At 50.7% G+C, this 13,644-nt stretch overlaps 1 protein-coding gene across 1 annotated transcript; it reads right to left on the minus strand.

Moving 5' to 3' along the window:
• Positions 1-7,355: 7,355 nt before the first annotated feature.
• Positions 7,356-13,084, minus strand: CYP17A1 (cytochrome P450 family 17 subfamily A member 1). Its single transcript, NM_001009371.2, is given in 9 exon segments — positions 7,356-7,638; positions 8,152-8,255; positions 9,080-9,249; positions 9,570-9,785; positions 10,173-10,212; positions 10,214-10,260; positions 11,037-11,266; positions 11,477-11,615; positions 12,747-13,084. Coding segments are annotated over 9 exon segments (1,526 nt in total), but the record flags the coding sequence as incomplete, so codon positions are not given.
• Between the last annotated feature and the right edge of the window lie 560 nt (positions 13,085-13,644).

Consider the following 13,644-nt stretch of genomic DNA (forward strand, 5'->3'; position numbering starts at 1 on the left):
CGACTGTTCTTTATTTTCTTGCAGCACTTTGGGTTTTTGTTGTTGTTGTTGTTCCCCTTCCTCATACTTCAAGGCTCATCCTGCAAGATTCCTAGCTGCATTTTTCCCTGGTCCACACAGGGACCAAGAGAAGTCACGGAGTGGTTGAGGACAGGCCCCTGGCCCGAGCAGAGACCACGGGACCGAGGGCAGGCTGGGTAATGCTTCTGCTGAGGCCACACTTTGTCCTAAGGAGTTTTCCCTAAACCCTCTCTCTGCCAAGGGTATGTTTCTGATGTTTGGAATACTTTGTAAAGTTCCACAAGCAGGTTAGAATCAGACACAAAAAAAAGCAGAAACAAGTTTTCTCACATACCCGGAAGCTGAAATGACATTTGAAAGAAGGCAAGCACTCCGTGAGATCTTTTAATGATGTGATAGGGGGATGTCTGGTAGGCTCAGCCGGTGGAGCGTGACTCTTGATCTCAGGTTGGTGAGTTCGAACCCCGCATTGGATATAGAGATCACTTAAAAATAATAAAAATCTTGGGGGCACCTGGGTGGCTCAGTCGGTTGAGCGTCCGACTTCAGCTCAGGTTATGATTGTGCTGTGCTGTTCGTGGGTGTGAGCCACGTTTGACCTCTGTGCTGACAGCTCAGAGCCTGGAACCTGCTTCAGATTCTGTGTCTCCTGCTCTCTCAGCCCCACCCCCACTCATGCTCTGTCTCTCTCTGTCTCTCTCAAAAATAAATAAACCATTAAAAAAATTGTTTTAAATCTTGAGGAAAAAGGTGATACGATAGAAATGTGGACAGGCCCTGGAATTTGATACACAAAGCATGTATTACTGAGTCTCCCACTTTGTGCCCAACACTGTGCTGGATGTGGAGGAGAATGCAAAAGAAATACATAAGACAAAACCTCTGCCCTCTCGAAGTTAAGTTCCAGTCAGGAAGATAAAACACCCGTGTAAAATAGTTAACAACAGGAGGTAGACTGAGATGAAGTCAACAGTACAGATTGAGGAAATCTTGAGGAATCGTGGGGGCTTGTTTGAAGTCGCCTACCAGGCAGGGACTTAAGAACTGATTTCTAGGCCATGGGAGAGCCACTGGTGTACCAGCGTCTGCCATCCTGGGCCAGTGATCCTTTCCTAAGAAAAGAATCACTTGTCATTTTCACTTGTCATTTTACCTCCTCCTTAGGACTATCCACCTAGAACTTAGAGTCACATGTAAGGAAGTCCCTGCCTTAAGGGAAGGGCCAGGCTTCTGTCTCTGCCCAGGGAGGGGAACGCTACCGCCCAGCAGAACTTCTCCTTGCGTGGCCCGTAGGTGGGCGAAGCAATATGATGTGCATCTTGGAACCCTCCTGGAGGGAGTTCCTGCCTCCCCAAGTGGAATGCTCCCTAACGGGCCCGCAGAGGATGCTGACAGCATTTGTCTTCCCCAGCCCCTGGGTTTACCTGCAGTTAGCACTATTGTCTAAGAGTCCAGTAGAAGCTAGACAGGCCCCCGTGCCCATCTTTGACCCTGGGCCAGAGGTCGCTATTCTGGCCCCTCAGTGACTCTAGTGGGATGGTTGCTGCCTAGTTCCTTTTAAACTGTTGGGCTCCTCCAAGTAAGCCCAGGGGAGCCATATTAGCATCTAGAGACAGTTCTGTTCTAGAAAGGATGGGGGGAGGACATCATTCCTGCCTTCATTAAACTAATGTCTGAGTGGCAAAAGAGGAGTACCACTCTCACGGGCTGCGTGCTGGAGGCTGTGCATGAACCCTTGATACCTAGGTCCGTGGAGGCCCCCTCACTGCACCCCGGGGTTCCTGGGCCACTGAGTTCCTCATTTCTCTAATGGGGTATAGCGTCGTCTGTCTCTATTGCCCCAGGTGACCAAGTTCAGGTGGAGACAATACCAATTCTCTGAAGCACGAAACAGAGGAGCTTTGATGAACAGGAATTTCAAGAAACTCCCTGTTCTCCAGTTTCCTCTGTTTTCAGCCAGGGAGGAAAAGCAGGGTTTGACCCAGGAGAAGTGGGGAGTGGGTTTGACTGTTGCCCGAACCTCCTGGAAACCTGCTTCTGCCTGAACCTAGTGGTAAGGACAGTGGGTCCTAGGAGGTGTTTGGGTTGGGGTTCCCAGCCTGGCACTTACCATGTGCTGGGCATCGGGAATGCAAATATGCCTTAGACCAGGCTCCTGATCTTCAGAAGAGCTAAGGATCCCAAGGGGGAGAAAAGGCACGTAAACAGTTTTGGTAGCACATGGTAAGTACCATGAAGCATGTGTGCACAGCATGCTTTGGAAGAGAATGTCACCCACCTGGGGGTATAGGGTGGCCTACCTGGAGCAGGGACCACTAAACTGAGTTTGCCAGGTAAAGAATGGTGTGAAGAGAATCCTAGGTAAATGTTTGTTTTGCAGATTTTTGAATGCCTACTATGTGCCAGGTGCCGAAAAGCACACAAAAGCATGGGAGGCCGAAATGTCTAAAGCTGCTAGCAATTTAATCTCTGTAGATAAGTGCATTCTGGGAAGTGACAGGAGATGAATCTGGAGAGGTAAGCTGGTAATAAAGTAATTTGTCTTCATTGTTCTGTTTATTGACTGCTCATTATCGGGTCTTGTGTAAGCATCTTACGTACTTTTTTTTTTTTTTTTTTCCATTTTAGCCTCCAAACAGCCATCTGAGGTATGGACTGCTTTCTTAACAGTGTTGAAGCATTCAGAGAAGTTGACTGACTTGTCCAAGACCACACAGCTAGTAAGCAGTAGAGCCGGGATTTGAACCCTGAAGAATTGGTTCTCACAAGGCACACGAAGAACTTTTGGTTTCTTTTCAAAGGCGAGAGGGAGTCAGAGAAAGGTGGTGAGCAGGCAAGAAGCGTAGTGAAAGGTGAGCCAGACACTGTTTCCTCAGGAGCTACTTTATCCCCCTTGCTTGTCCCCCTGGCCTCGTCAGAAGCCTCCAGAGGCCCCCACACCACGCCAGGCATCCCTGCCAGAGGCCCTCTGTGCTGAAATGGCCTCACACCTGGGATAGGTGGTACACATTAATAGTAACTTCCCCGGGGAGGGTGAAACATTGCAAAAATCTCAGGAGTTAGAGCCTTTGGGTGGCTTGGAGGGGAGAAGAGGATTTGTTTGATCCAAAGTTTCTCCTTGCTCTCAGCCTGCTCCCCACCAGTTTAACCTTCCATCGCATGCCTTCTCACCAAGAAGTGTCGAGAAACCCAATCCCACTAGAAAATCTTACAAAGCACCCTCTGTGTTGGGACCACGAGAAGTTGGTCTCTGGGTTCTCCATCTACTTCCCAGCTGCCAGCATACCCCTGGCTGGAGAGGGAGGGAGGAGCGGCAGGCAGGATCATCAAGGTCTGCGAGGGAGGGTTCCTTGAAGTCCTGTCCTAAAGATGGACCTGTCCGGACAACACCTACTTCATCGTTAGAGAAGGACTCATTTCATGGGTCTGGCTGTAGGCAGTGGCAGTAAAGCCAGTATTTACTGAAGGACTAAACGCATTGTGTAGGTCCATATTTGACCTTCAGCAACATTCTGAGGTGGGTGGTACTGTTTCTATGCACACCTCAGACCTCCATATTACAGTTGAGAAAACTGCCACTTAAAAGGCCGAGTAAGGTGCCCGTGGTCACTGAGTCTGTAAATGACAACACTGGGAGAACTTGCCTGCACAGCCTGACCTCTCAGTCTTCTGTAGCTTCCCTGCTTCCCTGGCCCTTTCTGCTCTTCACCCGCCCCAGGGCCTCAGATAATGGGCAACACAGGTGGTAAGTTACTCCACTCTCTAAATGAGGAAATGGGTTCAAAGACCTAGCAATGGGCCTAAGATCCAGGGCGAGGCACCTGGGGAGCCTGGGGACGAGAACCTGTGTCCTTCTCATCCAGTCCTTCCCGACCCTCTCACCTCCATGATTGGATTCCTTTCCTCCAGAGGTGGGTGTTGACACCAAGGCGTGTGACCAGAGAAAGGGCTCCTCATTTGTTTCAGGTTTTATGGCCACCAGAGGCACCAGAACACTCACACACTCACCCACCCCCACTCCACACCAAGGGTGCCAAAGAAAGGGTTCTGTCCCCCTCAGAATGGAGACTCTGGGGAGCTGCCCTTCTGAAAGACAAGGACAGCCCATTTCTCCTGGGACAGCCAGCTGTTTTGGCTCACAAGAGCTGATTGGTAAATTTTCAGGAATTTTATGAGCTGTTTATTAAATAACCATTAAAAAATTAAACTATTTAAACCTACCAATGAGTAGATTATAATAAAAACCAAGGTAATAAATACTCAAAACTAACCATTTGCTGATTATTTTACCACATGTTACTTTCATCTATGCCCTTGAGGTTATTTACATCTACATGTGGTGGGAATACTATGTAATGCTATTTACTACATACATAGCATATAGCACTACCATGTATCTCTTCCCAGCTCGGTGTTCAGTGACATCACATCGGTGGCTCGAAATTATTACTCATAGTGGGGAGTGTTTACATCATGGCAATTGGCAAACACTACAAATCAGGGCTATTCTCTTCCACTAGCATCAGGAAAAACTGTTTAGTGTTTACTTACCATCATACCACTGGATAAGGGCATTCTGAGGCTTAAAATGTGACTGTGGGGTCTTGGCAAAGCCCTTCTAGCTTTGCCAAAGATCTGGGCTTCCTTATGCATAAGGAGATAGTCTGTTTATCACTGGACCAATCAGCCAAGGGATTTGGAGCACTGGATTCAGTCCTGTTGTGTGTCTAACCTACTTGCCAGGTGTTGGTGCGCAGGGTAAGGAACATGAGAAGATTCAGACTTCAGTCTTGAACTCTGGAGATACAGGGGCAGATAGTGGTCCCCGGGGGACGCTACACCCCTTTTGAACCCAAGCGGATGCTTAGGCGGGTGTGGGATTCAGTACAAGGAACAGAAGCTGAAAAGGGGACAAGCACTGGGGCTGGGAGTCATGAGATATGTCCCGGAATAAGGCTTGCCCTCTGAGACTCAGGATGGGACAAGTTAGGTCAGTAGGAAAAGGCCTTCTTGGCAGGAGAAGGGCAGTTTGGGCAGGAGTCAGAGTTCATGAGGCCATTTTCTGAAAGGACCTTCAGGTTTGTACTCTCCCCGGCCAGACACCCTGAGCCCTTCTGCACGGACACCCAACAGGTGAGAAGGAAAACGTGTCTGGCTCCTCCTCCTGCATGACTGAAATCTTGGGTTCTAGTCCCAGCCCTCATGCTAAGCAGCCGTATGACTTAGGGCAAGGCACCTCCCCTGCTCTTGCCCCCACTGGCCCTCAGCTTTGTCCTCTTCAAAATGAACGGTTAGTCTCTCATTTCTCTTCTGCTCAGTGATCTGATTCAATAGTTGGAGAGTAGAATACTTAACTCACCTCCAGCCCATCTACTCCCCTTTGCTTTAAGCCAAGGGTAGCTTGGCTCTAGACCAGCCACAAGCTGATGGGGGCAGAGGACCCTGGGAGAGGGAGAGGGCCACCTCCAGTTAAACCCTCTCCCATCAGCCCACTGTGGTGTCAGCATTTTTCCAGGCAGCTTATGATGGGAGCTGGTCAGCCACGGCTGCCCACAAATTCTTCTGTGCACTCTTTAGCAAGACCCTAAGGTTACTGGCCAGTAAAGCCCGGGACTGAGTTGGGGGGACAGTAAGGAATGGTCTCTTACCACCAGACTAACAAAGCTCTTTGAAGGAAGAAGGTGCTGCTGTAATGGAAAACTGTCCCTCCCTCCTTGCAGGGGCTCCATTGATTTCTTCTTCTGAAAACATAGCCAGACAGGGTCTCAGCCTTGCCCCACTGGCCCTTCCAGAGCCCTCCTCCAGTCAGAAAAGAAGGAATGGGTTGATGATCTGACCCTGGCCCGGCTGGCGCCAGGGAGCTGGCGTTGGAGCCTCTCTTCTAGGCTAAAAGGCAAGGGTCAGTGTCTCCTGGGGCATCTCAGGACATCTCTCACTTGCAAACTGGCCAGTGGCCAAGGTTTGGATGCTGGTTTCAAGGTTTGAAGAAGTCTAGGAGTCATTTTCTAGTGAGGCCTTTACAGACTTCCTGGGGTTGTGGCGTGGGGAGCAGGGCATGGCCTGGGTGAGCAGAAGTCTGCTGCAGAACGCTTTCCTGGCAATTTTTACCCCAGGACAGGGTGAGGGAAAGGAGACCTGCTGGTCTTTGGGGACCGAGACAAGAGGGATGGGTAGTGGTGGCTTGAGTTTGTGGATTGCACATACTCCCCCAAAGCCAAACTTTGAGGTACACGCAGTAATTCCTGTCTGCATCAAACAAGATCTGCTCTACTTCCGAAATGTAAGCAATCCCACCATCTCTCACCACCTCCACTGCTGTGGCCAGGGACTAAGCCACCATTACCTCGTTCTCCTGGACCAGTACAACCATCTCCTCCTCCCTGCCCTTGCTCTCACCCTCTCAGACTAATCTCCACTCAGCAACTAGGGTGGTCTTAAAAATACAAACCAGGGGCGCCTGGGTTGCTCGGTTGAGCATCCAACTCTTGGTGTCAGCTCAGGTCATGATCTCATGGTTTGTGGGTTCGAGCCTCATGTTGGGCTCTGTGCAAAGCCTGCTTGGGATCCTCTCTGTCTGCTCCTCCCTTACTTGTGCACACTCTTTCTCTCTCTCAAAATAAATAAACTTAAAAAAAACAAACCAGACCTTCCCACTTACAGTATAACCCCCCCTGCCCCCGCTCAACAGCAACTTCCTATCATACTTGGGGTAAACACCTAAATTCCTTCCTGCTACTTACAAAGGCTCCTTGGGACCTAGCTCCTGCCTCTAATCTGACCCCATCATCAGGAACCGTTCTCCCCTTTCATTTGCTCTATCTCCCCATGCTGACCTCTCCCACATCGAGAACTTTCCACCTGCTGCTCCCTCAGCATGGGATGCTTTCCCCCAGGTCTTTACGCCTTCCCAGCTACTGGCTTGCAGTGGCCACCCTCCACTCTGCCAGTCTCTTCTCACATCGCCAGCATCCAGTATAATTGACTTCAAAGAACTTAGGAGTCTCTGCAGTGCTTACTTGTCAGCCTTCACTGGAGTGTAAGCTTCACGAAACCAGGGAGCTTGAGTGGCCAGGGACAGTGAGTGGCACATAGTAGGTGCTCAATAAATATTTGTCGAAAGAATGAGTGAACAAATGAACAAATAAATGAACTGCTCAGGGACCGGGAAGAAAAACTGTTTTGTTTATGCATACAACTAGCAGGGATTGCAGACTGGAACAGAAGGCAGTGTGGGCCCCGGGGAGGGAGGAAAGGCAGGGGAAGGTGGAGTTGCACCTCTAATTCTGTGCTGTGGAGCCACACAGGGTGGAATCAGGGGATGCTAGGTCAGCCTCTAGGTGCTACCCTCATCCTGGGCTTCCCTCCAGGCCTGGCGTACCTTCACCTTCACTTTGAAAGGCGCAATCAAAAAGACCACCGTGGGGTTGCCTTCCAGGTGGGGCAGCTGCCCATCATCCGGGACCTCCAGGTCAAACCTCTGCAGCAACCAGGCCATGAAGAGGAAGACCTCCTGGCGGGCCAGGCTCTCACCTAGGCAGGAGCGGGGTCCTGCTCCAAAGGGCAAGTAACTTAATGATGGCGAGATGAGCTGACTCCTCGTGGGGTCCAAGAAGCGTTCTGTGGAATGGGGAGGTGTCAGCCAGGGTCAGCGCAGTAATGGCTCTGGCCTGACTGAGGGGGAGACGCGGCCTTGCCCAGGGAGCCCCAGTCTGAGGAGGTGGATAGCCTGGCATGGGGGAACCCCATCCTGAGGAGAGACACGGCCCAGCTCTCAGGTAGCCCTGAGAAATGCACAAAAGAAATGCAATATTCAGGAAGGGTGGAAAGGAGGCAGTATTAATAAATGAAAATGCCACCATCCAAGGGGAGAGGGGCTGACCTGTTGGGAGCCATATACCTAGAGAGCTTCCTAGAGGACATTTACAGCTGGTAGAAGGAGAAAATGAGAAACCTAGCTGTGAAGAGTTTGGGTAAGTCCAGGGTAGAATGGGGGCTGTCAACAGGTTCATGTAGCTGGAGCCAGGAGTTTTCTAGTAGCAAGCTGGGCAGAGGGAATGGCATGCTGGAATGATGGAGCTCGGAGGCTAGGTTGGCTGTGTGGCCCGGGAGCAAGACAGAAGGGGGACTCACCGGGCATGAACTGGTCGGGCCGGTACCACTCCTTCTCATTGTGATGCAGTGCCCACAAATTGATGATAACATTTGTGCCCTTGTCAACAGCAAACTCGCCAATGCTGTCCCAAAGAGGGAGAAGAAAGAGGAGTCTAAAATATTGTCCTTCCCAAACTGCTCAGCCCCAGCTTCCACAGTCTCCCAGCCTGGGGGAAAAAGCCCTATACGTCCTTGTGCCCACTCCCTCATCTTTTCCCCAGCTTCTTCCAGATTCGGTATGAATCTAGCCCTTCTTTTTTTTTTTTTTTTTTTTTTTAATTTTTTTTTTTTAACATTTATTTATTTTTGAGACAGAGAGAGACAGAGCATGAACGGGGGAGGGGCAGAGAGAGAAGGAGACACAGAATCGGAAGCAGGCTCCAGGCTCTGAGCCATCAGCCCAGAGCCTGACGCGGAGCTCGAACTCACAGACCGCGAGATCGTGACCTGGCTGAAGTCGGAGGCTTAACCGACTGTGCCACCCAGGCGCCCCAAATCTAGCCCTTCTTTAGCCCTCTTCCTGACTGGCTCTTACGTGTTAATACTTGTATATGTGGACATTTATGTCTGTCAGGGCATGTGGGTGTGCATTTTGAGCTGGTGCATGTGTGTGCGTCTGTTGTGGCTACTGGATTGGGTAGGAGTAGAGAGCACCTGGTCTTTAATCCCAGACCATATGTCTCCAGGGCAGCAGGCAGCTTCTGAGGGAGGTTGGTTAGATCTGTGGATTAGTCACAGGTGTTAGCAGGTGGCCAATCAACCCTATATTGATCAGTAGGGTCATGGGTAGGATGATTGATGGCCAATGGTTGAGTATAGGTTGACTAGCAAGCTGAGGGGTGGGGTGGTGGAGGAGGGACCAAGTGGGATGGCAAGCAGTATTGTGTTATTAGGAGGGAAGGCATACCTAGAATCCATGATAGCCTTGTGGGGGATGAGCGTAGGGGCCACAGGCCGGATGCGAAGCACCTCTCGGATGGTGGCCTCTAGCAAGATGAGTTGATTCCGGTCACTCATAGTTGGCGTGCGGCTGAAACCTATATTCTGGTCAATCTCCTCCTGGAGCTTCTTATACAACTGAGGGCCAGAGCAGGGTAGATGTGACCAACATGCCTAAGCCCAGGGGAAGCGTGGGCTTAGAAGAATCCTATTGTCACATCCAGAAGAGCTGGCTCAGACTCTTCCCAGTGATGGCTTTGCAGCCTGGGCTTTGCTTCCAGAAGATGGGGAGCTCCACCCTAGGGCCAAAGCCAACAACTGCTTGTGTAAGGAGTGGGGCAGCCCAGTCTTCTTGCATGGAAGGGCAGAGGGTATTACTTCTCCCTCCTTCTGGGGCCATAGGTGGATCTGGCTGGGGTGAAGAGTGGCTGGGAAGGCCAGAGTAGGGAGAAGCCCACCTGAGGATGGTGTAACAGGAAGGCCACAGTCCACCTCACCACGGATGTGGTGGTCTCCACACCAGCCCCAAAGATGTCCCCTATGGTGGTAAGGATGTGTTTATCCGAAAGCAGCTTCGAATCCTGGTCTGAGGCAGCACCGTTATTGTCTGAGTTCATCCTGGCTTGGATCAGTACATCCAGCATGTTGGTGATAGAGTCATTGCTGAAGTTCTCCTGGTTGGGCGGAGTTGGGAGACAGTGATAAGGAAGGAGCCCCATCTACAATACCCTGCCATACTTCCGTACCAGACTGGAGATACAAAGGCTCCTTCCACTTGGAAGTGAGGGAGGGGGGTGAGGCCAGGCAGGACCTATGAGGTTGTGGGGTGGGAGGAAGCACTGGGCTCTCTTTAAATTTTGGGAGTGAGTGGGTCCCTTGTAAGATCCTCTGCAATTACTTACTTCCTCACCGCTATTCATTAGTTGTCATTTTTATTGAGGACCTACTATGTTCCCTACTCTCTGCTAGGTGCTAGAGATCCTACAGTGTCCAAAATGGACCTCAGCCCTGTTTTCATGACACTTCAACCTATCTCATGTCTCTTCTGCTCCATCTCCTACCTTATGTTTTTCAAGGATTTCTCTCAGCAACTCATCTCGGTTTTTTAACATAATTCTTCATTTTTTCCAAGGTTTTGTTGGGGAAAATCTGGAAAGTAGAAAAAAATGTCAGATCCATCCCTCTTCTATTTTGCTTCTCCAACTACCAGAATCCCTCCTCGAGGCAGATCCTAGCTTTCTGTCTCTGGAGAGTGGGGGAGAAGGGAGAAAGAGAGAAAGAATCTTAAGCAGACTCCATGCTGAGTGTGGATGCAGGGCTCGATTCCATGGCCCTGGCATCATGACCTGAGCCAAAATTAAGAGTTGGACGCTCCATCAACTAAGCCACCCAGGCACTCCTTTTATTTTTTTTTTTCCAGAATGGGATTATCAATGACAACTAGAACAACTCCAAACAAGGGAAAAGGGAACATCTCCATTTCTCCCTCCCCATTCAATCAAACATCAGGCACTGATTGAGGGTCTCTTAAGTAGACTCCACTGTGTGCCCAGCCCTTCGGAGTAAGAAAGACTTGAGTCTGAAGGCTGGGGCAAATTCTTTAACTTTTTAAGACCTCTGTTCTCATCTCTATGGAAACTGACCTTCAGAGGAATTACATGATTAACCCAAGTGGGGTGCTTAACACTGAGCACATAGCAATTGGTAAATAAATGAGAGCCATTATCATGAGTGTTACAATGCATAGTTAAAAGCTAAACCTATTTCTGTAGAGAAGTGGCAAGGTCTTAAAGGGAGTCACAAGAGGTAGAGGTCACTGTAGCTGAGGTGGTCAGGAGAATTGGGTCTGGAGCTAGGCAGTAAGAAATGCAGACTGCAATCAGGGATTTCTGGGATCTGAAAGTGTGGCCTGGCCTCATCCTCACCTTCAACACGGGGAATATGTCTACCAAATTGTCCTTTCCCAAAGTTTTCAAGATGCCTTCATTGTAATTCTGTATGATCTTCAGAGCAGGATCTCCGTTCTTGAAGGAGGAGTTGAAGCAGATCAAGCAGATGATGTTGGTCACCGCCAGGAAGAGAGGCAAGTACAAATCTATGGACTGTCCATCCTGCATGGCCAGGTTATCACACAATAAACTGATTTCCCGACAAACTGAGAGGAGAGAGGGGCATGATGGTGGGGAATTAAGCAGCAGCCTTTATCCCTCCCAGGTCCATCTTAGGCAGGGACATAGACCAGAAGGCCACTAGATGGCAGCAGCAGCCAAGAAAGCACTAGATTGAGCCGGACCTTGCCCTCTTCCCAGCCCCTTTCCCCCCCTCCACCAACCCCCAGCAGTCCCAGGGGCCAGCCGGCACTCACTGATCTTCTCTAGCCTTTGGTCGCCATCCTTGAACAGGGCAAAGGTGGCCAGTGCCAGCTTCCTGTGCATCTGCCAGCTGGCACCATGGTCGGCAAAGGCAATGCCCTTTTGGTTGTCAGACAGGATATCCAGAGTCACCTTTGGAGAGCAGGAAAGGCTGTAGGAATCAGACCAGCCTGATGCTTTTTGAGGTCCCTCTGGGAAGAGGTGGCTTGGACTGCCCAGATCTCTGCCTTTCCCTGGGTCCCCTGGGGGGTGCTGAAGATGCAGCAGCAGCTCATCTACTTTTTCTGCCCTCCCATTGCAAGGGTGTGTGCCCACCATAAGGCCCCAGCTGGAGAATGCAGTCTGGACTTGGGCCAAGCCACCTCTTCCCAGAGGGACCTCAAAAAGCATCAGGCTTCAAAGCCCCTCCTCTTAAATCCTATGACCCCACAAGCCCCATCTGGCTAGCCTCCTCCTTCCTCTTTGCTCAGGAGAGTTGGGAGTGAGGCCGTTGGCCAGCAGACCTGGCTGACTGATCCAAGGAAAAACGAGTAAACCCTTGGCCTGATCAGAGATAAGTGGCTGTGAGGCAAGGGTAGAGGGGGCAGTGGGGGCTGCCTGGGCTGTTCAGGAGGGTACACAGCAGCAGGGTGTGAGGATGGGGCACTGGCAGTATTCCCAGATGGTCAGCTTCTCTCCTCCCCCAGGAGCATTTCAGAAGGTTCAGTAAGATAGATCATCAGCATCCTTGAAATGCTACCAGGTGTCAGCCTTATGTGAGCCAGAGCAGCTGGGGACAGCCCCAAAGACACAGCAATCCCAGCCCTGCAAAAACTAGGCTACTTCTCCCTCACACCTTCCCATATAAGACAGTAATCATTTAAACCCCATTTTCCACGCGAAGAGTAGCATTCCTAAAGGGCTATTTATTGAGCACTTACTGCTCTGGGCACTGGGCTAAGTGCTTTGCATAAACGATCTCAGTTGATTAGGGAAATCGAGAGTCAGAGAGAACATCATCCAGTTCCAGGTGAGATGCCAGGACTGGGGCTTCCGCCCCAACCCACCTCTTAGAAGTCCAGAAAAGGAGATATTCCTTTGATTCTCCCTGCCTGGTTTAGAGGCTGGGTGGAGTCTGAGGGGTTGATTCTCACCCACAGTCCTGCTAGTCTGTTTTGGGAAGAATTACAGAAGTCGGGAGGGTCATTCCAGGCTTGGTCTTGGCCAAAGAACTGCAGAACCCCAGGGACTGGTGAGAGAGGAGGGTTGGTGGGAACTGCTTACCACATGGGGCCGCCCAGAGAATTCCTTGCCCTTCTTGACAAGCACCTCCTTGGCCAGCTGGTGGTCACCGACCATCACTGTAGTCTTGGTCCCCAGACGAAAGGAATAGATGGGGCCGTATTTTTTCTGCAGCTTGAAGAAGTTCTTGTGTGGATGACCACTTCTGGGGAGGAATAGCAGGCTGCCCACCAAGGGCAGGGATGGGAGGCTCTTGGGATACTTGGCACCAGGGCACTTTGCCTTGGGCCACAAGAAATAGGCTACGGTGAACAGCAAGAAAACCAAGAGCTCCCACATGGTGGCCGGGTGCCTGCAAGCAAGACAAACAGCTATGGAGTGGAAGAGCCGCAGCCAGTTCTTGGGTGCGAGGAGGCCCTTTTAAGGGCTGCCCTGTTCTTCACCTTGGCTTTGTGTTATCTCTTGCCTTGTGGAAATTTATCCTGGAGCACAGCCAGGCCGGAGCCCTCTCCCAGAAAAGGCAGAGGAAGGAGGAGTGGAGGCCTCCTCAAGGGCTGGCTCAACTCCAGGGCAAACCCCTAGGGGAGGAGTTAGGGAAGGGGGAAGACCATTCGGCCTCCCCCCCCCCCCAGAGCTCCCCATTCATCAATGTCCACAGAGTGCCCCAGAACCAAATGGTATCTGGGTCAGGAATCAAGGTGTGGGACTTTCCATGTTGTAAGATCAAAATCAGTGGACAGATGTCAGGAGGCTCACAACCTGCAGGGACTGTCAAAGATATTTTATTCAGTCTTAGTTAATAGCCAAAGAATGTGATGCCTTCGAAGGTCAGGTTTGTAGAACGTCACACACGAAAATGACGGCAAGAACCCAGATGTCCTAACCGGTTTGCTGTTCTTTCCAGAGGCAGCCATACTCTCAGGTTGAGAGCATGGGCTTT

The sequence above is a fragment of the Felis catus genome, chromosome D2 (genome assembly GCF_018350175.1).
Source record: "Felis catus isolate Fca126 chromosome D2, F.catus_Fca126_mat1.0, whole genome shotgun sequence".
NCBI classification, from domain to species: domain Eukaryota; kingdom Metazoa; phylum Chordata; class Mammalia; order Carnivora; family Felidae; genus Felis; species Felis catus.